Source organism: Elgaria multicarinata, chromosome 5 (genome assembly GCF_023053635.1).
Source record: "Elgaria multicarinata webbii isolate HBS135686 ecotype San Diego chromosome 5, rElgMul1.1.pri, whole genome shotgun sequence".
NCBI lineage: Eukaryota > Metazoa > Chordata > Lepidosauria > Squamata > Anguidae > Elgaria > Elgaria multicarinata.
The window spans coordinates 100455932-100480252 of NC_086175.1; the positions used below are offsets into that span (position 1 = coordinate 100455932).

A 24321-nucleotide genomic window follows, 5' to 3' on the forward strand; every position below is an offset into this window, starting at 1 on the left:
GAACTGTATTTCCATCAGACTAGTGGCTACCAATTGTACCTGTTCAAAATGTGTATGTAGCAGGAAGTGCCTCCTAAATTGTTCATAATTTTGCATACATAGCAGTTACGGTGTTGGGGAGTTATTTCTGAACCACTTGACCAGTCCCCCCCTCTTCATTTCTAGGTCCCCAGATCTTATAAACTTGATAAAAATTGCTGCATTAACATCTCACCCAGTTGTTTAAGACAGGCTACATTGTGTCTTTTCATGCCAGTATATATACAAGCTTCCACAGACCACTGTGGAGGCTTGTATATGTATTCACATGAAAAGACACAAGGTACAGGGTTATCAGTGGATTCATTTGAGTAAATCAGAATTTCCATGGCATTTCAACGTAAAAAGGAACAACATCTCTGTAATAGCAAAAGGTGTGGAGGGGTTTTTAAAAAAGAAGAAATCTCTTATTGCTAAGGCATTTGTCTTCACTCTCTGAAGAGTTTAGGCTAGACAGGGTCCTATAAAACATATTTAATTACAGACCTGTCTTACTGCAAGTCATTTTCAAAGATGGAGACTTCTAAGGGCACAATCCTATGCATGTTTAGACAGAAAAAAGTCCTACAATTCTCAGCATTCCCCAGCTTTTTTTGTCTAAACATGCATAAGTATGTCCTAAATATATAGCTGGGGTGCTTATGGACCTCCAGATGTTTTAGTCTACAATTCCCATGATCGTTTGCTATTAGTTAAGCTGGCTAGGACCAATAGCAGGTGTAGGCTGAAACATCTGGAGGGCCAGAGGTGGCCCACTCATGCATAAACATCTTAGGAAGTCACCAGTAAGGTGGCTATATGCAAAAGTTCCTTTGCATGACAAGTTGCACCTGCTGAAATTCCCTCTTCTACAAAATTATTAAAGGTATAGGGACCCTTTCCTCTTTAAAGGTATAGGAGCCCTAGTTGAACACCAAATTGTTGTTTGTGCTAGGACTTGGATGAAGAAACAGCCTATATCAAATGTTGAGCCAGAAGCAAACTAATGTTGGAGTGGTAGCCCCTGTAATTTTACACAGTTCCAGATGCTTTTCTCCATCACAAGTTTAACACAAGCTTGTTTTGATATTTATTTTTTGTCACTCTACCCCTTGCAATGTGTGAACTCGGTAAAGAGAGAGAACTGGGTACATTTATTTCACAGATCATGTGTTGCATCCATGGTGTAGCATGTATGAAGTATCCTAAGGTTGCATATTATTCCTACTTACCTGGAAGTAAGCCCCATTTAGCTCAATGGGACTTAATTTGGAGCAGATGTGTATCGAATTGGGCTATAAGATACTGTGCTTTTAGTATACAAAACTACCATTTATAATTGCCGATAAAACATTTAAATTTATTTGTGCATAAATTAAGGAAGATAATTCTATGGTAAAATTACCTATTTCTCATGGTGTGAAGACCTTTTGATGCAAAAATCAAAGTAGCACGGTGTGTATGATTTTGTCAGTCATACTCTGTGCAACATGTGTACAGGTAAACATGCGATGCACAATGAAATGTACCCAGTTGCTTAAAGAGGTCAACAAATGCAAGTATAGCATTTTAACATGTTTATTATAACAAAAATAAGTCTCTATATTCACATTAAAATTCCACTTTAAACAAATACTTACAATGGGCATCCAAATTAAGGTACACAGAAATAAAAACAAAACAAAGTAAAAAATCCATGAATATTTCTATTTATCAAGGGAAGAATTTCCCTTCCCACAAGTTTACATAAAAGTATAAAATGACCACATTTTAAATGTTTAGATAGTGAAGATGGCTTGGGGAGGGTGGATACAAAGGATGACCAGTGTAAGTCTATGGTAATGTAACAATGACAGTACTTCATTTTCCTTTCCAAAGTAGGGTCAATACATGGCAGGTAATAATCGTGTCTGTTGCTTGACGTTCAGAAAGTCAACATTAGTACACCAGACCCAGAATACTGAAAAGAATTCAAGATGGTAAATCTGAGCCAGCCATCCTCATATCTGGTATTCCAAATGATCAAACCAACTGAGAAAACATGATGCTGCTTTCAAGAATGGTACAGTTGACTCCATTATTTTAAGGCTCAATTTAGAAACTGACAAAGCCAAAGTTTGAAAATACTTGGATCCTAACAAAAGTACACTTTGGGTGTAATACTCCTTAATTATACAGTAGGATCTAGTGCTACAGTTAATCACATATATCATTAAAGTATGCATTGCAGCAGTGCTCCAGGAAGCAAGGAAATCTGGAAGAATGAAAATCCTACAGAGTCACGCTCTACCTTAGATTTCTCCAACCTGATCCCTTCCAGATGTTTGGAACATCAGCCCCAGCCAGCATGATAAATGGTATCTGGAATGCTGGGAGTTGTAGTCCAAACCATCTGGAGGGTACCAGGTGGGGAAGAAATTACCCATGGGGGGGGGGAGATGCAAGAGGATAGGATTGCTCCACAGAGGAGAGAATTTCCGCAGGTGCAGCTTATCATACCAGCTACATCTGCTGAAATTCCCTCTTCCACGTTAGTATTTAAAAGTGCAGGATTTGTCCGGTATTGCATCAAGCCACAGTACACATCTGAGACTAAACTGTAGAATCCAGAGGGCAGTATCAAAAGAAAAGAAGAGTTCTACTCATTTATATATTTGCAGAGTGGCTGTATAATAAAATGGTCATTTATTATATTTGGCTCAATGTTTATAGGCAGAAATGGCTATGCCAGGTACCTGTCAGTGGAGATTTCAGGTATATTTCATTTTCCATACATTTCTTTGACCAGCTGGCAGGTATATACACCATTAATCTAGTCCTTTTTTCTCCAGCACATCTTGGGTCCAAATAGGACCAGACTAACATATACAGGTCATATCATGGTACAGAATGAGTTTTCTTTCAGCAGAGAAAAGGAATCAATACTGCAAGACATATAACTACATTGCCACATTTGCCAATTGTAAGTTCCTGTCCACTAGCAATAAAGCTATCAGTGTATCAAAACAAAATCATTTCGGGGAGAAAGTCCCTTAAAACATAGCAACAATTGCAAAAAAGACAAGTAACTTACAGAAGAACATCAAGCAAATCGAGAAATTAAGAAACATTAAACGCTTCACAAAAAGTGCTCTACTTAATTAGAAAACTGAGATTAAAACTGAAACCAAAATGAATCCAGAAACCTAGGATCATCTTCCTTGGGAAGAATCATTGTGATCTTTGGCTTAAATAATGTTGGAGCATGCACTTCCCTGCAAGTATGCTAGATTTTGGTTGGCACTTACGAATTTGTTTCTGCAAACGTTACATGGCTAATCAGTTCTAGGGTTGCCATCAGTTTTTCCTGGCTCTGAACTTGTGCTTTTGACAGCAGCCCAACATGAAGTAAGCAAGTAGATGAAGCTTTGGCTATCATTTTATCTCCACAAGACTTTTATCTGCCAAGCACTGGTGTATATTCTACATATTTCATGGACAAATAGCGCAAACCAAGAAAAGAATTGGGAGGCAGGCACTACAACCCCCAGAAAAATTGCCAGCAGTGTAAATTTTTTGGCAGGGCTCATGGGTCTTTAGCACTGGTAAATGGCCACAAATCAGCAAGTGAAGGTGCCCCCCGCCCTGCTCCCATATGCCCCTGTACTGTGTTGCAGCAGTTCGCTTGTCAGCCCTACTACACTGCACAACTGGTGGGATGTATTAGGAAGCTGAACATAGGCAGCCAGGGCCAGAAATTGCTCAGTTTCTTTTCCTGGCTTTCAATCTGTTAAGCAACTAGAGGACCCATCTGGGGAAAGCCTATAATAGATATTCCATTTATATGCTTAGAACTTGGTGAAACGTTCAAGCAGATTTGGGTTTAGACTATGAAGACAAAGGCTATCACCACCACTGTGCGTCATTTAAAGAACATCTTGGCTGTCAGGCTTTTTTGGACCCTTATAGGCAGGTATCTCAAGACTATAGTGAAAAATGAGCAAAACAGAAAATTTAAAAAAGGAAAAGAAAAGTGGTGTTTGCAAAACCAGTCAGATGTTTCTGAGCTTTTGGATTACAAGCAATATTATGGTACAGGAATTATGAGTTTCGGTCCTCATGATGACTTAACAGAATACTGAACTGCTGACTGTTTAGAATAAACATCTTCAATTCTAGAAACATTCAGAAGATCCACCAGCAGCCTCCATGTTGTGTTTTAAGCATCCACTGCAACATCTTGGAGACATGAATTAACTCAAACTTGTGAAGAAACACACCTTTACCATTCTGAGATGCAGGAGTTTCAGAGCAGAGTGATTGCTTTAGGTTCATCTACAGTTCCATTATTTAAAAAGAAATTTAACTTCCTCTTACATGGGACATTTGACCATGCTCATGAGAAGACTCAGATGGCCAGCATTAGACCAGCTATGTTACTCACATATTTGGCATATGGTAAGCAATAGTGCAGAGAGAGAGAGAGAACCATTTTCTGCACTGCCCCTCTCCCACCTGCATCCCCTTCACCCTTGCTTGCATTGGCTTCTTGAAAAAGTCAATGTTTGTCCCCTTATTCTAAACTGAACTGACAACAACATAATGACTTTCTGCATTTCTAGCATCCAGGCACTGAACTTGGCCTCATTCATGATCCCACTGTACTTGAATTTCTTTTTAACATCTTTATCAATCATGGTCAACCTTTAACAGAATCTATGCCTCTAAAGGTCTAGCTGCTGGGTGATCAGGTAGGGAAAAGGCAAAGACTGGGGGTGGAAAAGTAGGAAAAGAAATTGGCCATTGAGAACTCTGTTTTCTTACAAACCAGCCCTCTATTTAACATGACAAGACAGCTCAGCATGGGTTAATTTACCCATGGGGGCCATTGTGTTGTGATGGGTGCTCACAGGCTTCATTTTTGCATGATGCCCAGCTTGCCATGGGTTGTCATGTCATATGAACCTATATGGCAGAAGCTGTTTGAGGGTTACATAACCCTCAAATAACCCTAAAACAAGCCATGAATTATTTGAGGATTGTCTAACCCTTAAACAATCCCTGCTACCTGGGTTTACATGACATGATAACCCATGGCAAGCTGAGTGCATGACATGACAGTCCCCCAGGGTGACGTTGTGTCAAGTGAACTGGATCAGAGCATCATTTTTAGACATCTCCAACATTTCTTTCATTATTAAATAAACTCACATGTAACAGTTAACCGTTGGTTCCTTGATGGTCAAATAACGATACTTAAGGCAGAGACATTCCTCTCCTTTTGCTACACTTGAGGAGTTAAGCACAGAATGGCTTTCACATGCCTTTTCTTAAGTATCTTGGCATATAGCTACAAATAGTGATTATTCTTCCATTGTTATTCTTCTGTGAGATTGATCACAATTTTGTGGTCCACAAGTTCCTTCAAAAACCTCTGCTCCGCAGCAATGTCGTGATATGCATTCTGTAAAGAACAAAAATCATAGGGAATTTAATAACAAAGGAAAGGAATAAATGAGTATATTTTTTGATCTTGGAGGAAGTTTGCCCCTGAATCCTACCAAGACAAATGGAACACTAAACCAAGGAGTCCAGATTTTTTTACTGGCCTTGGTAGCCCAGCCAAAAATTATGGTCACCTGCTAGTTGGCCACTGAACAGCTGATGTGCTCCAGGTTGCCAAGGGCCACTGCTCAGCCAAGGAAGCCCCTGTCTCTCTTTCTGCCCACCTCTGCAGCCCCAAGGTTGGGGGTCAGGCTGGGGCTTGTTATGCAGAGGCACACTTTCCATGATGAGCAAAACTGTGGAACCCTAACCCTAATGGTGAATTTCAGCCCATGTATTTACATGGCAAATCTGACACATCAAACGTTCTCTGGCTTGTGACCACGACTTAAAAGTTCTCCACACTATAACCTACTTCCTTCAGAGTTCACAGCCCCTTCAAGAGTGAGTCCCTTCCACAAAATTACCTGCTGCCAGGTTTCCATCAGAATTTATGGAATAATGAAGGCAATGGAGTCTTAAGACTACTTTTAATGGGTACAGTTTTTCTATGATTTTTGCCAGAGATGCAGATAGGGCCAATCTGACCATGATTTATAGAGAGATTCCTGTCAGGGAATGCACAGGCCAACATGCAGTGTGAATGGGCAGGGCTGCCCCTACCATTAGGCAGAGTGAGGCAGCTGCCTCAGGTGCCAGATGCTGGGACGTGGCAGTAAGGTCTTGTAGGAGAGAGGTGGGTGCCAAGCAACCTGCTCTGTACCCCCTAAGCTAATCTGCTGCCTTCTAGTACAGTGGAGGATGCTGTTCCAATGACCACTGTTGAAGAAAACTTCAATCGCCTTTTCTACATGGAAAGGGAGAGGGAGCCATCATGTTCTTGAGCCAGCCCTGTGAATGGGTCATGAGTGTAGCGTATGCCTCTGTTAATTCTTCAGCAGCAAACTGTACTTTGTGCTATTGCAGGACACATGGGCAAACAACAGCAATGGGCGCATGACATTAAGCATGAAATGATGAGGCAGGGAGTGATTTAACGAGCCCCTTTATACTTGTGCCTATGTAGTGCGGATTTTTCCTCTCTCTCAGGAGCAGCTCTGGTGGAGCAACTCAAGAGGTGGTGTAGCACAGTGCTAAAGAAGCTTGAGCTATGTATTGGGAAGTCTCCAGTTCTAATCTTGCCTTTGTCATGAACTCCCTGGGTAGCTTTAGGGAAGCCACTCTCAATAAGCTTCACCCTGCCCATCTGCAACAGAGGAATAAAAATACTGACCCATTTTATAGTATCCCATTAAGGACTATAATATGATAATGTATGTGAAGTGCTCAATGCCAAATGTTTTTTACTAATAAGTATTTGGTAAACCGCCCAGAGAGATTCGCCTATGGGGCGGTATATAAATGTAATAAAATAAATAAAAATAATAAATAATATATTATTGTTGAATTATTATTATTATTTGTATTATTATTATACAGGTACAAACCCAGGTGGGATTGATACTGAACATATGTGCAACAGGGAGCTGGAGCTAATCAGGACTCCCTGATGACTACATCTAAGCAATACATACACAAGTAACCTTAAAGCTTCTTACAAACAGACCTAAATAAAGTAACGCATGAAGTAGACCGGAGGTGATAATGAAGCAAATTGTTCAAGGTTAAGCTGTGCAGCAGAAGGGATGCAAGTTCCCCATTTGTGTTAACCATAGCTAAGAACCCGCACCATGGTTTGACTTTCCAGATTTACAACAGGCAAACCCTGGTTTAGAGATGTGTATCTGTTTTTGTTTCACATCTCTTCAGCACTCAGTTTTATAAGGTCATTCCCACAGGTGTAGCAGTCTCTTAAGTCAGAGCAATTGGGTCCTAATTGTGGTTTAGCAATGTCTGTGAATTCAGACAGGAGCAAGCCATCATTAGCACAAACTGTGGTTTGTAGCCAGCCATGGTTTCAAATCCTGACTTGTTGGGTTCAGATTGTTTAACAATGGCAAACCCAGCCATTTTCTTCTAGTCGTTTGATTAGGAAGCATAGAAATACTGGGTTATATCCAATGATGGCTTTGTGCTAATGTAAATAACTTCTGCTCATGCAAGATAGAGCATCTGATTTTACTATTTCTGGTATTCACTGCTACCTCCTGAAAACTTTTAAGGGTTGGGGCTTTTAAGGGTTGGCGAACCCTCTGGAACAGTCTGGAATATGACACAGAAGATTTCACCAAGGAAGGGTGTGCCCGGCCTTGCAAAAATACTTTCTGCTAGTGCAAAGCCATCATTGGATACGATCCAATCAAGAGTAAAGAAATAAATAGGTATGCTAGTAGACAAAATAGCACATTACCTGAGTCATCAGAGACATGGTGTCATTGCCATAATAGTGCAAAGTACTGTTTCGGTCCACAAGATTATACTTAAAGCCTGCCAGGTGAACTTCACTGCATATATGAAATGCAAACGTAATGGCAATTAACCCTGTTGTCGGATGTTTGGGTCTCTAAAAAACAAAACAAAACATAAGAATATAAACTATATCAAACAAAAGCATTTGATTTGCAAACACATCCACACAAGCAAACCACGTTGCTTTAATGAAAAAAAATATCAGGTTGGACTTCTATTATTTGTCAAAAAAATATCCTAAACTAAGCGGTTTTAATTTAAGTTTCAGAGTCAGAAAATACCATACTCCTACTACTTTTTAATTTAACAGCTCACAATCATTTAGTTCTTTTAACGTTTTACGGTCTAATAATCATTTCTTATTTTTTAAAATTGTTCCGCACCACCTTGACACCTTTTTATCAAATAAGATGATATATAAATACTAATAAATAAAATGAATAAAAACGAACATCTATATTTACATGGCTACATCCTAGCCACAACAGAATAATAAATACCTTTTTAGAACCAACTAAACAGCAAGCAAGTGTTCCAAGTTCTCCAGCACTCTTCTTCTAGCTGGATATTAAACAAAATAACAGAAGTGGGATAGGGAGGAGGTTTCATATCTAGCCTAAAGAAGAGCTCTGGAGAACTTGAAAACTTGTTCACTACTTTGTGACCACTTAATTAGTCCTAATAAAGGGATTGCCCTACTGTGTATTTGGATTTTATTTTCCTAAACGGACCAGTGTCCGTTTAGGACCACAGCAGTTTAGTTGTGTCATCTATCATTGCCAGATGGTGGGTTGGGAGCCTGAAACTCTTAGGACATGCTTTTGCTCAGTCACACTTTTTCCTCCTCTGCAAATGCTGCTAAATTCTTCATAGAGTCGGCTGCTATCTTTTGGTTTCAAAAGCAAAGATTTTCAGAAGCGATTAGCAATTTTGGGTGCTTTCAATGGGCCCCTTGTTAAGAAACTGTGTGCTTAATACTTGTCCTTCTCTCTTCACTGCAGCTGCCAAAACGGAGGAACACAAACTCACTTGTCACATTGGAAAAGTCCTAAGATAGTCAATTTCCAGAGTGGGGTAGCAAAGAGCCTTGTGGCATCTTAAAAAACTAACAGATTTACTCTAGCTATCATGGACACTGCCTCCTTCATCAGATGCATGAAGTGTTAACCGTAAATTGGCAGATGTATACACCCATGCTGGAAGATAGGGAGGAGGTACAAACTGCATGGTAAGAGGGAACTGAAATGCAAAACTGCTCTAATGCTGAGGGAGCCCAACACAGGCTTCCTTTTGCTGCAGGCACAATAGCATTTGCTTTAAGGAACTCCTACTGAAAGTATGTATTTAAATAAAGATTTACAAAATAATTCTTCCGTTCCTAGTTCCTCTTCTATACTGAACAGCCCTCTAACCTTTTACAGGAGCTCAAATCTCACAGAGCTGTGCCACATTTCCAAGCAGCACCAACTTGTCCCAACTTTGTAGAATTTGATCTCTGGGCTGCCAGGGAGTGTGCAGGCAGGGGGACGGACCGACCAGCCTACAGAGCTTCAGACCAATGCTAAAGTTCTTCATCCAGCTTTCCAGTGGGGAGGTTCTAGCATTAGGTGTGTTGGAGCCGCTGGTAGGATTTCTGTGTGTTCTTTAAACTAGAGCAACAAGCTTTAATTCACAGATAAGCTAAGCTAATCTAAAGCTTTGATTCATTCATCTGAGCTAGGGGAGAAATGTTATTAGGTGGGAGCTGTGGGCTAAGTGTGCAGCTATTTACTTTTAAGGCGCTGTTGGTTCTGGTGTGTTACTCTAATCAAGGCCAAAAAAGATGATATTAAAGTTGGCCTTTCTATTGGACAATGAGCAGCAACATAACATTTATTAAGTTACAAGTTACCGTACACTACCATCAGTATCTCAAAAAGGAGGTCTCTGTATAAATGCTTTGATAATAAACACATTACTTTAAGTTTAATTAATCAGTTGATCCCTTAAAAGGCAGATGATTAACAGCTTTAGTTTCTATTTTGCTTTTAACACTCACCATTTTTTGCTATGGGATTTTGTTTACATAGTATTTAAGAATAAACAGATAAAAATTTAAACAACTTCCTATTTAATCAATTCAAAGAAAGTTTAGTCAAATAATCCTAATGGAAAAGCTGATTTGGTAAACAGCCATTTTAGGTAAGGAAAGGAACCTCTCGTGCAAGCACTGAGTCATTACTGACTCTTGGAGGGACGCCAGCTTTCGCTGACGTTTTCTTGTCAGCCTTATAGCAGAGTGGTTTGCCGTTGCCTTCCCCGGCCGTTATTCCCTTTCCCCCAGCTAACTGGGTACTCATTTTACCGACCTCGGGAGGATGGAAGGCTGAGTCGACCCGAGCCGGCTGCCTGAAACTAGCTTCCACTGGGATCGAACTTAGGCCGTGGGGAGAGTTTCAGCTGCAGAAACTGCTGCTTTACCGCTCTGCGCCACACGAGGGTCCATTTTAGGTAAACCCTGGATTTTTTTCTTAAACTATAGTTGCTGACATGGCCTTAGGCCCCACCCCAAAGGCAACTGCAAACTCACCATTCATAGATCATGTCTACAAAAAGTTTAGACAAACCTTGGATAGCTGTGAACAAGCAGGAGCTAACAAGCCCCTGGGTTGCTTATTTTATTTGGAGCCATAACTGGAGGTTATTGTGGGGAAGAACAACCCAGATTTGTAATCCAAGAACAAACCATGAATTACAAGTCTTGGGTGTTCCAGCATACTAGCTTGCTCTCACTTCATCAACAAGCCATGGTAAACAAACTCTAAGTTGCTTGCGATGTGCAAACCGGGGCAGAGAAATCTGAGTAGAGGTTTGAAAATATGGTTGCAGCTTACTTAAATCAGGGATCCCCAACACAGCCCCTGCAGGCACTGCTAATGTGCCTGTGAAGGGGTCCCAAGCATGGTAGTGGCAGGCACCTGCAAAACTTTTGATTTTTTTGAATATACTTACAGTACATGTATCTATATATATCCATAGCAATGAATGCATATGAAACGCATACAACTTTGTAGCAATTATACATAGGCTTCGACAAAAGTGAACAAAACATCCAAATAAGTATCCATTTGAAGGTGGTGTATATATGGTACCCATTCAAAATATTGAACACATTGTAAGATCCTCAATCCATTGCATTATAGGAGCTGAGTGTTTATCCTTCCAATGTTGTAACATCAGTCTTTTAACAGTCAAAAGGGTACGGGGAATCCATTTATATTGACCACTTGTTAATTTCCATGAAGTGTAGGGAATAATTTAAAGGAGTGTGTATATCAGTGAATATTAAAGACTGTTACAATAAAAAATTTAGCTGTAGACTAACCTCCTCTGAAAACATTGCCAAAACATGTTTAAAAGAAGCATTAGCGGTATTGCACTGCCAGCAATCAGCTGAATTAGACAACCCTTTATTAAAGAGACTTTGTGGCATCCAACAGATATGAAACAAAAGTTTTTGCTGAATAAGATGTGACAGGTAGCTAAAGCAGTGATCCACTGATTAGGCAATTTATGGTGGTGCCCATGGCAGTTTGTCAAATTCCCAAATGTTCCCACAGTTCCAAAAAGGTGGGGACTCCTGACTTAAATGGTTTAGAGCCTGGTTAATGAATGCAAAAATAAAAATAATGAATGGGGATTTGAAAAGCCTTTTCTATAGCCAATACAATGTTTTTAAGATAGGATAGTCTTTGTGACATTTTTATTTTTATTTTGGATTAAAGTTAGCAATATTGCAAGCTTGTGAATAGCCACTCACCTGGTCATCTGTGAAGAGTGAAAATGGCTTCCAGATGACCAGGCAGAGAGAAGTTTATGGACTGGAAGAGGAGCTGATTATTTTGTTTCAGGCTATTGAGATGGCACATCAAGACCAACAGCAGAATGTATGGACAGGCAGGCTAATAACATCTGTCGACTTCTTTGCACAGCTACAATATTGCTATGACAGCCAACGCAAATGCATGCTTAAAAATTCCATGTGTCATTCTTCCAGTTACATACACGATGGAGTTGTTTATTTTTATGTAAGAGAGAAAATTATGTATTCTCTGCTCAGATGCAGTACATGTTTTACATGTAGCAAAACATTTAAAAGAACAACAGGAGAAAGAAAACCATAGTTTTATCTTGACGTTGTTCTTTAAACAACCATTTAAAGTTGTAGCTGAGCCATTGAGGGGTACTGGCAAGAGTGTTAGACCCACGTTCAAATCCCCGGTGTCCTTAGGCCAGTAACTCTCTCCTAGCTTAACATATTTCACACGTCGTTGTGAGGATAAAATCGGGGAGGGAGGAACCATGTCCACAATCTTGAGCTCCTTGGAGGGAAAGGTGGGATATAAATATCAACATCATGAGAAACAAGGATTAGTTTCACTGCAATGAAACCCACAGGAAGCTTTCTGGAACAATATTATCAGTGTGGTGTAGTGGCTAGAGTGTTGGACTGGGAATCAGGAGATCTAGGTTCTAGTCCCCACTTGGCCATGGAAGCTCACTGGGTGACTTTGGGCCAGTCACAGACTCTTAGTCCAACCTACCTCACAAGGTTGTTGTTGTGAGGAAAAAATGGAGAGGAGGAGGATTATGTATGCCGCCTTGGGTTCCTTAAGGAGGAAAAAAGGTGGGATACAAATGTAATAAATAAAAATTAATAAAAAAAATATGTACCATTGCTTTAAAAATAACTGGTATTTCTTAAACCATCATTATAAAAGAATACTTACTTCCTTTTTGGAGAACTTTGTGGGCAAATGAAGCAACTCATATGCTGTTCTTCTGGTAATAGCAGGATTAAGAATTCTGATCTGGTCGGGCTTATAAATCATTTGTGTTGCTGGTTTCTTCCAAAATGCATATGTTTTCTGAGGAACACACAGCTTGTCATTAACATGTAAATGTTGTCACTCTGTAATATTCTGAACTTGCACACATATTCTGATGATTTTTCAGAAGGAAAAGGAATGAATCATGAATTTCTTGAACGGGAAAACTAACTTGGCAATAATGTTTTTTCAGGGACACATAATAAGAAAGCTGTAGGTCAGAGCTGGCCAGAAATGCAGCACACTGTCCTAGGACATGCTCAGAGAACCTCAGAGCTTCTCAGAAATGATGCTATCCAATATCTCCCCTGAAGATCAATAGGACTGATGCAATTAAAGGCATCCTCTATTTCGATCCAGGCCTAACAGTCTAGCATTCTAGCCTATTTTATGTTGCTTCTATGTCAATCTGGAGTGCAGAACATCAAAGAAATCCTCACAGGGCTGCAATTTTGGGTTACGCAGACTACAATGACCTTTCAGGCCCTAAAGCAGGAGTGTTGAATGGGCCAACACCGGCCCACATGGAGTCTCAACCCAGCCCTCTTGAGATTCTCCAGGTGGCCATCTCTTCTCCTTCCTCTGGCCCCATCCGCTTTCCCCTGACCGCACACCACTTGGTGGTTTTCCAGCTCTTGTATGCTTCCTTGACCCCATTCTAAAAAGCTGAAATGCCTCTCCTAAGGTTTAGTTATGGGCAGTAAGATCTTTACACTAAAATATTCCAGTATTTTGACTAGGACTGTGCAAGCTTTGGCTTTGGAATTCTGAAGCAATGGTGGCCATTTTACTTCGAATCTGCCATTTTGTTCACAGCCTTAGCGCCATCGAGGAAAGGGCCTACCACTCCCAGCATTCATTGCTAGGGAGGTAGGGATGGGCTTACCAGGGTCCGGGAGCGGCAGGCGCTTGTAGCCTCACCACCGCCACAGCTCACTCAATCACCCTCACCCACCAGCGACATCAGGGCCACGCGAGTCCCTGGATGGCTAGCTGCAGAGTCCATAAGTGCCCTGCCTCCACCCACTTCCCTTGATAGCTGCCTGCTTCTCCCTGCTGGTGGTAATTGGCAGGCTCCAGAAAGCGCACAGATGGGCAGGCAATCAAACAAGGTGTAGTGGTGGCGGGGACACAAGTCCCCAACACTCCCGGACCCCAGTAAGTCCGTCCCTCCCTAGCAATGCATGCTGGGAGTAGTAGGCCCTTTCATTGCTTGAGACTAAGGCTGTGCAGAAAATGGCAGATTAGACATAAAATGGCTGCCACTGAGTCGGAATTCCAAAGCCAAAGCTTCCACAGTCCTAATTTTGACTCCACCTGCATTGTTATTATTATTGCATTCATATCCCACCTTTTTTTTCTCTTAAGGAACCCAAGGTGGTGTACATAATCCTCCTCCTCTCCATTTTATCCTCACATCAATAACCCAGTGAGGTAGGTTGGGCTGAGTCTGTGACTGGCCCAAAGTCACCCAGTGGGTTTCCATGGCCGAGTGGGACTAGAACCCTGATCTCCCGATTCCCAGTCCAACACTTTGCCTTTTGCCCCACCCAGCCTTGGAATGCAGCCCACAGAGCTTCTCTGAAATTGATTTTGGCCCTCAGCCAGAAAGGTTTGAAATCGCTGCCCCAAAGGGAAACGTATTATGTTTTGCTTCAAGGAAAGAACCAATCACTGCTTCAATTATTATACGGATCTGCCTATACGGAAAAGCTAATGTCCTTTGCCTCTTCTCCATGATGAATTAAAGGCAGAGTGCACTCTGCATTGGTCAGCTATATGGATTCTGTGCTGTCCTCTTCCCCAGACTGGAAGGGTTGAGAAATGGGATTCCCACTTATAAAGCAGAACCCACCCACCCCACTTGACTAGTAGATGACTCTCATGTTTTCATTTGCAAGACACATTAAAGATGAGAATTTTGATTGTTATCATTTTTCTGTGGGCAAGACAGCATATCCGGGATAAATGTCCTTGGGATTCAAGATAACATTTTAATGCAAACATTCTCTGAGAATGTACTGGTTCCTCTCTATTCAGCCCTGTTTAGGCCTCATCTAGAGTATTGCGTCCAGTTCTGGGCTCCACAATTCAAGAAGGACGCAGACAAGATGGAGCGTGTTCAGAGGAGGGCAACCAGGATGATCAGGGGTCTGGAAACAAAGCCCTATGAAGAGAGACTGAAAGAACTAGGCATGTTTAGCCTGGAGAAGAGAAGATTGAGGGGAGACATGATAGCACTCTTCAAATACTTGAAAGGTTGTCACACAGAGGGCCAGGATCTCTTCTCGATCCTCCCAGAGTGCAGGACACGGAATAATGGACTCAAGTTAAAGGAAGCCAGGTTCCAGCTGGACATCAGGAAAAACTTCCTGACTGTTAGAGCAGTGTGACAATGGAATCAGTTACCTAGGGAGGTTGTGGGCTCTCCCACACTAGAGGCCTTCAAGAGGCAGCTGGACAAGCATATGTCAGGGATGCTTTAGGGTGGATTCCTGCATTGAACAGGGGGTTTATTTATTTATTTATTACATTTTTATACCGCCCAATAGCCGAAGCTCTCTTGTAGGCCCCTTCCAACTCTGCTATTCTATGATTCTATGAAAACATTGTCACAAGGGATAGGACAGAGCACAAATGTGTAATAGTGTAATTCACAAACACAAAGAAGGGGGCCCAGGCCTACTGTACATTGAAGGTCTATCTAGGCAAAGGTTTTGCTCCACAGTTGTGTGTGTACAGAGAAGCTCTGCTCTTTCAGTATATTGGAGGGGCTTTGTATGTCTTAAATGGTGACAGTGGATCAAATTCAACACTTGCATTTGCTCTTACTATCAAGCCCATTTTGCCGCAACTTATTACTCACACACGCACATCTTTGTTTTCCCCATGTAATTTCTTCCAGACCCTTGTGCAAAATCATGAAGAAGGGGCATCTAGAGCTTCCCTGAGAAATATCTGTGCATATGAGATCTTTCATGGGTTTGTATGTTATACACGTTGCAGGACAGCTTTCTCAATGCCAGGGCAGAACTAGCCACACAGAATGGGAGCTGAAGCAGTTCATAACAATCATTCCTTCTCAGTCAGCACACACTGTCCTATTTGGTCCTCTTCCCTCTCTTCCTGTGTCAAAGTGTTATAGAAGGTGTGTGAGACTCTTCTACCATCCACTGAGAGCTTCTTTACAGTTTATTTCACACTAGTGATTGGTCATTCACAGAGGTTTGTGAGTCCTTTACACCACATTGTCAACCTCCAGGATGTCTCCCATGCTTTTCCCCTTCATCCTGCTTTCAAAAACATCGGAGTTAAGCTGAAATAAAAGTTAATGGCACCATATCAGCAGTGCGTAATACTGGTGTAGCACTATAATGCAGCCACTAGATGGCACTGTTTCCTTAAACATATAGAGCATTGCCAAGAAGTTTTCAATTCCAAATTGGGGAACAGGGAGCTAGATGTTAAAAGTTCAAAACTGAGAACCAGTGTGGTGTAGTGGCTAAAGTGTTGGACTGGGAGTCGGGAGATCCGGGTCCTAGTCCCCACTCAGCCATGGAAACCCACTGGGTGACTTTGGGCCAGTCCCAGACTCTCAGCCCAACCCACCTCACAGGGTTGTTGTTGTGAGGATAAAATGGAGAAGAGGAGGAGGAATATGTATGCCGCCTTGGGTTCCTTGGAAGAAAAAAGGCGGGATATAAATGCAATGAATGAATGAATGAATGAATGAATAAAGAAAGAAGGAAAGAAACCCATCGTAAAACCAGAAAGACTCCAGAAGAGGAAAACTTGGTAAGGGTATGGGAGTTTTGCTTAATGTAGAACAGCTCAGACATGCTTCATGATCCAGAAGGGAGAAAAGACCTGGGAGATCATTTCCCAATCCCATGACCCACCAAGCGCAATGGTGGCTCAAAGGAGCTGGGCTAATCTTATCTAATACAGTAAAATCCATGTGCACAAGTACCATTAAGTTGCAGGAACAGGATGTTCTCCCTGGACCCGGTGCTTAAAATACAACAAGTCAAACAAACCTGAATCTGATGGCAACTTTCTAAACATCTAAATATCAGAACACTTTGCATGATTTGCTGTTTATGCTACTGTTCACAAGCAAGAACAAAGATCAATGCAACGCAGAGTGCACAGTGATGCTGCCCTGAAGCAGGTCTTCCATCAGGACCATTCCCTGGAATTGTTTTCCCCATCTCTTAACAGTGCAGGTGGCTCATGCATACCTGTCTTTTAAGCTTATGAAGCAGCCATTTCCTAGCCCAAACCATTCACGTCCCAAATGAGTGCTGGTTGCATAATATTGCACAAGACTGTGGTAAGCAGAAGCAAGAGAACAGGGAAAAAATGAAAAGGACTTACAATCACACGTTGGCCACTTAACAGATCCCAAAGCCATTTTAAATCATGGGGCTTGAAGACAACAAGAACTGCAGTTGTGTTAGGGTCATAGTGGATCACATCTGAAAAAACAGACTCTGGGTAGAACAGCCGGAAAGTTGTCCTCCTTCCAACATCACCTTCATAGCCCAGAACAGGCCCATTGTTCATTCTATTGAAGAAAAATGTGTTTTAAAATGGTTGGTGGTAAATTGGCAAGAAATCCCATTTTTATTTGCTGCAACAGAACCAGAATTGACCCTAGTGTTGTTGATTAAGGCTTCATGCTGCATACGCTTCACCTGGTAGTAAAATTACACTGAATACGGTGGTACTTCCGTTACTTCACATGGAGTGCTGCACAGTTAAGCAATGTTCCATTTATCAAACCTATGCAACCTGCTTTAACTCAGGAGTGCGGAGCATCTTTTCCGCATTCCCCTCAGAGTTAATCTATCAGGGACGGGATGCCAGGGGTGGGGAAGCCTCCCTTCTCTCTCCCTCTCCAGCCAGAAAGCTGCAGGGGAGGGTTGGGTCTCTCTTGCCAGAGGTGTGAGCTCATTGCTTGAACAGGGCTTTTGAAATTAGGACGAGGATTGCAGAGAATTAGAATGAGAGTCAAAGAATCATAGAATAGTAGAGTTGGAAGGGGCCTATAAGGCCATCAAGTCCAACCCCCTGCTCAATCCAGGAATCCAACTCAAAGCATCCCTGAGAGATGGCTCTCCAGCTGCCTCTTGAATGCCTCTAGTGTGGAAGAGCCCACGACCTCCCTAGGTAAATGGTTCCATTGTCATACTGTTCTAACAGTCAGGTAGTTTTTCCTGATGTCCAGCCAGAATCTGGCTTCATGGAATTTGAAACCAGTAGTTTGTGTCCTGCACTCTGGGATTCCAAGATCCTTCTCGTTTGTAGTATTGCTGAGCCAAGTATTCCCCATCTTGTAACTGTGCCTTTGGTTTCTCTTTCCTAGGTGTAGAACTTTGCATTTATCTCTATTAAATTTCATTCTGTGGTTTTCAGCCCAGCACTCCAGCCTATCAAGATCACTTTGAAATTTGTTTGCCTTCCAGGGTTTTAGCTATCCCACCCAATTTTGAGTCATCTGCAAATCTGATAAGCATTCCCTGCACCTCCTTGTCCAAATCATTAATAAAAATGTTGAAGAGCACTGGGCCCAGGACTGAGCTCGGCGGTACCCCACTTGTTATCTCCCCCCTACTATAGTGGGGAATTTAACGAGTACTGCTACAAGGTATTACAGGAACCTGTGCCTATGTTCAGTACCTCTTAAAAAGACCACCAGAAAATTCCTCCTACACCCTTTGCCTTTCACTCCACCCACCACTGGAATGCAGCCCCTGAGGGCTTCTCCGAAATTCAATTTGGCTGAAAGAGGACCGACACCCCTGTTGTAGAGGTTATGTTGTACTGTTCATAAATGCTTTGCGTACAGGAGTCCTATTTCCCTATGAGGAAGGGATTGTTCAGTGAAACTGGAGAACTTCTTTGCTTTTCTGGAGAACTCGTTTGCTTTGCTTTCTACAAGACAATGTAGCTACTTACGTAGGGTACACAAGAAAGGCCTTGGGAAAGTCTCAGAATATGCAAGTCAATGAACAGTTCAAGTGTAAGTGTATGCTCTCTTGAACTCTTGAGCTCATTATCTTCCCAAGGTTTATTCTTTATTCCCAGTGAGATAAAAGGGCAGGAATTAAAGCACGTTCATTTGTCAAACTGAAGTGACTGTGAGAGAGGAATTAAGAACTGGTGCAAGTAGGACTACACAAAGAACACATTAAGAAGTGGACAGGCAGGACATCAAGGAAGTTCATTGTGTTTTGAAGGATTACACAAGCCAGGCAGTCCGGTGGTAGAATCAGAGATTCCAAGCATACTTTGAGCAGTTCCGGACATTGTGAGTAGAGGGAGGGGGAACAACAGGAAGAGAAGTGAACTGTCTCCCCACTGGAAGGTTGCGCATGTCCTCATGATGGACCAGAGTGAGCCACAAAGTTTCCCCTTCACAGGAGCATGGGAATAGGAAGTGTATGTCAATGGCATTTCCTGTTGCTTCCTACTTATTAGGAGTATTTGAAATGGCTCTTTGAAACAGTAGCACTTTCCCCCAATTGCTTCCCAAACTCTTGAGGAGAGTTCATGTCACCCACATTTGGGATCCCTGCTCATCCAATAACTTCTTCCTCATCCTGTCCTTGTTTGTCTCCCAGTGCGATATTGTGGCTAGTGTAACTATTGCAGTTGGGCCAGTGGAGGCTGGTGGCTCCAATGTATGCAGTCCAATGCATAGGAAACAAGTCTCTTGGATCTTGGTAGAGCTTACTTCTCCAGAGATACTTTTAGGGTTTGTTGGTATGTATTTCATATTCAAGTAGTACGGCATCACTAGCCTGTGGATCAAGAACTAAAGAAACAGTGGAGGCTGGTGGTTCCAATGTCAGTGGGGCGGTGAATCCATTCCGGGTTTCAGTCAGAACTCTAAAGGAACTACCCAAGGTGCGTCCATGCCTCAGATAAGCTCCTTTAGAGTTCTGACTGTTTCTGGCTGAAACCCAGAGAAGATTCATTGCCCCACTGACATCAGAACCACCAGCCTCCACTGAGTTGGGCTAATTGGTGAGATTATTTGGTTGGAGTGCAATTCTGGACTCCTCCATATGCCCCTCCTGCCCTCACACCAGCGATTCTGCCTCTCCACTTCACTGTTTCCTTTGCAATTCCTCTACCCCAAGATTCACATTTTGTTCCTGTGATTCCTCCCTCTCTCACGGCACTACAACCACCGTAAGATAATGCAATGGCAAGATATATCTTGCAGATGGTGCTGGCCGTCTCTACCACCACCACCACCACCACCACCACCACCACATTTTCAAGCAATGTTTATTAACTGCATCTATTGCATAATTTTTTTTTAAAAAAAAAATTGTGATCTTACAAAAAGAGAAGCTGGTTATCTTTTTGTCATGCCAGGATCTAGGCCTGCTCTCAATGGATAACCAACACTGACTGCAGAGACCTTTAATTCAAAAGGAAGGTCTCATGGTAGCGGAAAGGAAGGCAGAGGGAACTGTGATTCAAATCTAACCACTCCTCGATAACTGCCATTTTTCATGGAAACAGAGGACTGAAAAGCCCAGGATAAATTTTGCTTCTGAGGGCACAATTGCCCACAGAGGCCTGTTGGTTTGGCACATGGGAAAGGCTTTTTCTATGTTGCCCCCACCCCCCACCCAAACTATGGAATGTCTTCCCTCAAGAGCTAGGATTGGCTCCCACTCCCTTGGCCTAAAGAAACATCTTTTCAATTTCGCCTTTCAAAATCTGTAGTTTTTCATTTTTAAATGTTCTTAATGTTCCTGTTTTATTGTTTTAATTGTTGTACACCACCTTGATGGCTTTTTTGCAGATAAGGTGGTACACAAATGCTGCTATTCTTCTTCTTCTTCTTCTTCTTCTTATTATTATTATTATTATTATTATTATTAGCAGTAGCAACAATAAATAATGATAAATATTTTTATGTACCATGTACGTTGATGGTGCTATATAAATAAATAATAATAATAAATAGATTATATTAGAATGGAAGCATTTCTTAGGAGCTGTTGTAGCATAATAGCAAAACACCCATTCTCAGCTCATTCGTTAACACACTGGATAGCCTTAGACAAGCTACTTTCTTTCAGTCACAGCAACCATGTATTAAATACTAAATACTCATTAATAATTCTATTCACTAAACTTTGCTTAACACAAGACATTTCATTTACCTGATCACCACATCGTAGGAATCAATTGTTTTCCCCAGACTCTTGTTCCGAAGGACCCCTCCATTCCCGACCACAACACATTTTTTACAGGACGGACTGTTGAAGGAAGAGATCACACATGATTAAAGTTGGGGAATGTAATTCGGGGTGGAAGGAGGAATGATAAATGTGATTCTCTTACAACATTATTAGCACAAAGACACAAAACCAGACATACTGGCAATGAGGGAAGAGAGAAAGGGGATAATCCCTATATTTAAAGAATGGGGAATAAAACTAGTATTTTGTTGAAGATAAAGACTACGGGACATGAAACATGTGTTTAAAGAATTAAGTAGAAGGGTGAATCTAAGGGCCAGCCATTTTCCAGCCAGTATTCTGCATCTAATTGCAGATTCTGTGACTGCTTTTTAGTTAACAAAAAACAAAAAAAGTGAAGAGAAAAGTGACACAGAGCTCCAGGTCACATATTCTTCAAGTGTGCAATCGCAAAACAATGAAGGAACCATGCTATATCACGGGCTTGCAGTTTTTAGGGACTACGTGCACATTTAGGAACAGACAAAACAAGGTGTGGGAACCCCTTCGTTCCCACACAAAAAGCCATGTGCGAGCCCCTTCCCCATGGCACAACCCCATGCCACGAGAGTGGGACTGGGGAACATGTGGCCCTCCTGATGCTGTTTTATTGCAACTCCCATCACCCCTATTTAATCAAATGCGGGTAATAACTTATAAACAACCTTACCCATCATCTTGAGTGAAGAGCCCACAGTTATCCAGTCTTGAAAGTGCCATTTGAAAATACCTTTCTGTAATACAAATTATTTTTTAAAATCCTCAGCACTTTATTATACCAAATACGAAATACAGCATAACTGCCTTGAGTGCAATTTGTTTTTTTCAAGCTAAGGTGCCTGCTATCTAGGAATTTCCTTCCTCTTCCATAGTTAACAACGGAAAAGTGCACTCCACCTGAGTGCACTTATCCTGCATGAACCCTGTGTGGGAGCCTTTGTATCCCCCGTGGCAAGAGCCATTTAAAGAATACAAGACTACGGCATTTCTCTTTATTCCATTTGATGGAAATGTGAAGAAGCAGACAATAATTCCCCACCCTCCAAACATGACAGAATGCACTTCTCAAGTACATCCTCAAGCACTCTTCAAATACTTAAAAAGTTGTTACACAGAGGAGGGCCAGGATCTATTATTTAACACAGGACACTGAATAATAGGCTCAAGTTACAAGAAGCCAAATTCCAGCTGGACATCAGGAAAAACTTCCTGACTGTTAGAGCAGTACAACAATGGAACCAATTACCTACGCACGTTGTGGGCTCGCCCATGCTAGAGGCATTCAGGATGTAGCTGGACAGCCATCTGTCAGGTATGCTTTAAGGTGGATTCCTGCATTGATCAGGGGGGTTGGATTCGATGGCTTTATAGGCCCTTTCCAACTCTACTGTTCTATGATTCTATGATTAAATTTGGTTAATTCTGCACATCTGCCCACCAAACTCCATCTGTTGTTCAAACGTTCATAGCAAAACAATAAAACAAACATGAGCCTTCCAAAACATGCATGAGATCTCAGCATTCAGTCAATGGACTCTTTCAAGCACTTATGTCTCTCAGGTATGTATTGCATCCCTCCCATATTCTATGCAGATAGAGTAAAGAGGCATTTACCTAATATCACATATGAAACGGGCAGATTCTATGTCTTAAAAATTTGCTCCCCAAACCTCTGTCTCATTTTGTTACCATGCTGCTTCTAAATAGCAACATTTTCAAAAACACTTCACCCTTAATAAGTACATATACAATTTAATGCTGCATGTATCAACGATTATTACCTGCTCTCCTTATTCCATAAGGTAGTTCAAGATTGTGACTTCCATGGAGCTTGGACAGTTGCAGAAAATTAGTAGCGCACAGGAAGGGATAGAATTTATCTAACCTAAGAGGAGGAAGAGACTTTTAAAATTTTATTTTAATATATTTAATAATTTTATACCCTCAGCACAAAAATGTGGCTTACAAAACAATCCCAAACCCAGATAAATGCAGCAGCAAAAAACCCAGCACACATGATACATTAATAAAATACTAGAACATTTTTTTTAGACGTCTGGTTAAAAGGAGACAGACAAGGCCATGTGTACTTTCTTAGGGATAGAATTGAAGAAATATGAGGCCACCACTGAAAAGGACCTGTTTCTCATACCCAACAAGTCTATTGGACCTTTATGGTAGCAACACATAAGGTCCTTCAAGGCTAATCTCAGGGCACAGGCAAGTTAATAAGACCAATAGAAGAGCTGTGCTGGATCAGACCATAGCCACTGTTCCTCCAAGTCCCCACTCCTGAGGGACGGCCAAAATTGATCCCATGGTCAACGGTATCAAAATCTGCTCGGATATCCCAAGGGACCAACGGGGTGCATTCCTCACCTCATCCATTCTCCAGTGCAGGTCATTCATCAGGGTAACCAAGACATTTTCCATCCCAAAATCAGATCAGAAGCCAGATTGGAATGGATCCAAATAATTAGCGTCATCCCAAACTGCTTAGAATAGACACAACCCATTCCAATGCTTTGCTCAAAATGTGTAAAACTGACACTGAATGAAAGTTGTTCAAATCAGTGTATGGTCCATCTTGAGCAAATGTCAAACTACCTCCTTTCAGGGCAGCAGGATCCACATCTTCCCTCAAAGAAGCATTAACCAACTCCAAGGAGCAAACTGAAAGCCCAGCCCTGGCAAATTCCAATGAGCAGGTTGTAGGCTTCAAACTTCCAAGCAGCTTGTCCACATCCTCAGACTGCACAAGCTTAAAAATATCCATAACAGCCTGACCAGACAACATCCTGACTGCACCCATCTCTGACTCTGTGTTAATTATGGCATTCATGCTGAAGTGGAGGCAAGAGATTTTATCTGTGAAATGTAAAGGAAACAGTAGTGGAGAAGTGAACTTTCTTCACTATCATCACTACCACAGAGTAGACCCAAAAATCAGCTCTAGCCTGTACGTTAGATCATGCATGCCCAAGCCATTGGCAACCCATCCATTTCATCCCGCTCAGCTCCTCAGAACACCAAGGAGATGACATGGCTCTATGATTTCAGGTAGGCTGTTTTGGAAGCAATCCTATCAATGGCCCATGTCACCCCCAATGTTGCAAAGCAGCATGTTGTCCTATCCTGATCAGATCTGCCATAACTGGCTCCCCCACCCACAAATCACCTTCCCTCAATCCAGTACAGAAAACAAGATCTACAGTATGTCCATGCAACAAATCAGATACAATTTGAGACAAGCCCCTGGTTATCCTACTCCACCC

At 41.7% G+C, this 24321-nt stretch overlaps 1 protein-coding gene across 2 annotated transcripts in view; it reads right to left on the reverse strand.

Annotated features, from left to right (window-relative positions):
• Positions 1–2661: 2661 nt before the first annotated feature.
• ST3GAL6 (ST3 beta-galactoside alpha-2,3-sialyltransferase 6) overlaps positions 2662–24321 on the reverse strand; it is a 55998-nt gene continuing 34338 nt past the window's right edge. Inside the window, exons 4-10 of one of the 2 annotated variants that reach the window (XM_063126897.1) lie at positions 22828–22931; positions 21717–21780; positions 20969–21064; positions 17157–17346; positions 12681–12818; positions 7853–8005; positions 2662–5461 (exon numbers count right to left, since the gene is read on the reverse strand). In XM_063126897.1, the coding sequence (XP_062982967.1) occupies positions 5375–5461; positions 7853–8005; positions 12681–12818; positions 17157–17346; positions 20969–21064; positions 21717–21780; positions 22828–22931 (832 nt within the window). In that variant the 3' untranslated portion in view covers positions 2662–5374. Of the gene's footprint in view, positions 5462–7852; positions 8006–12680; positions 12819–17156; positions 17347–20968; positions 21065–21716; positions 21781–22827; positions 22932–24321 lie in introns of those variants that run through there. The other variant, XM_063126898.1, reaches the window with a different exon arrangement.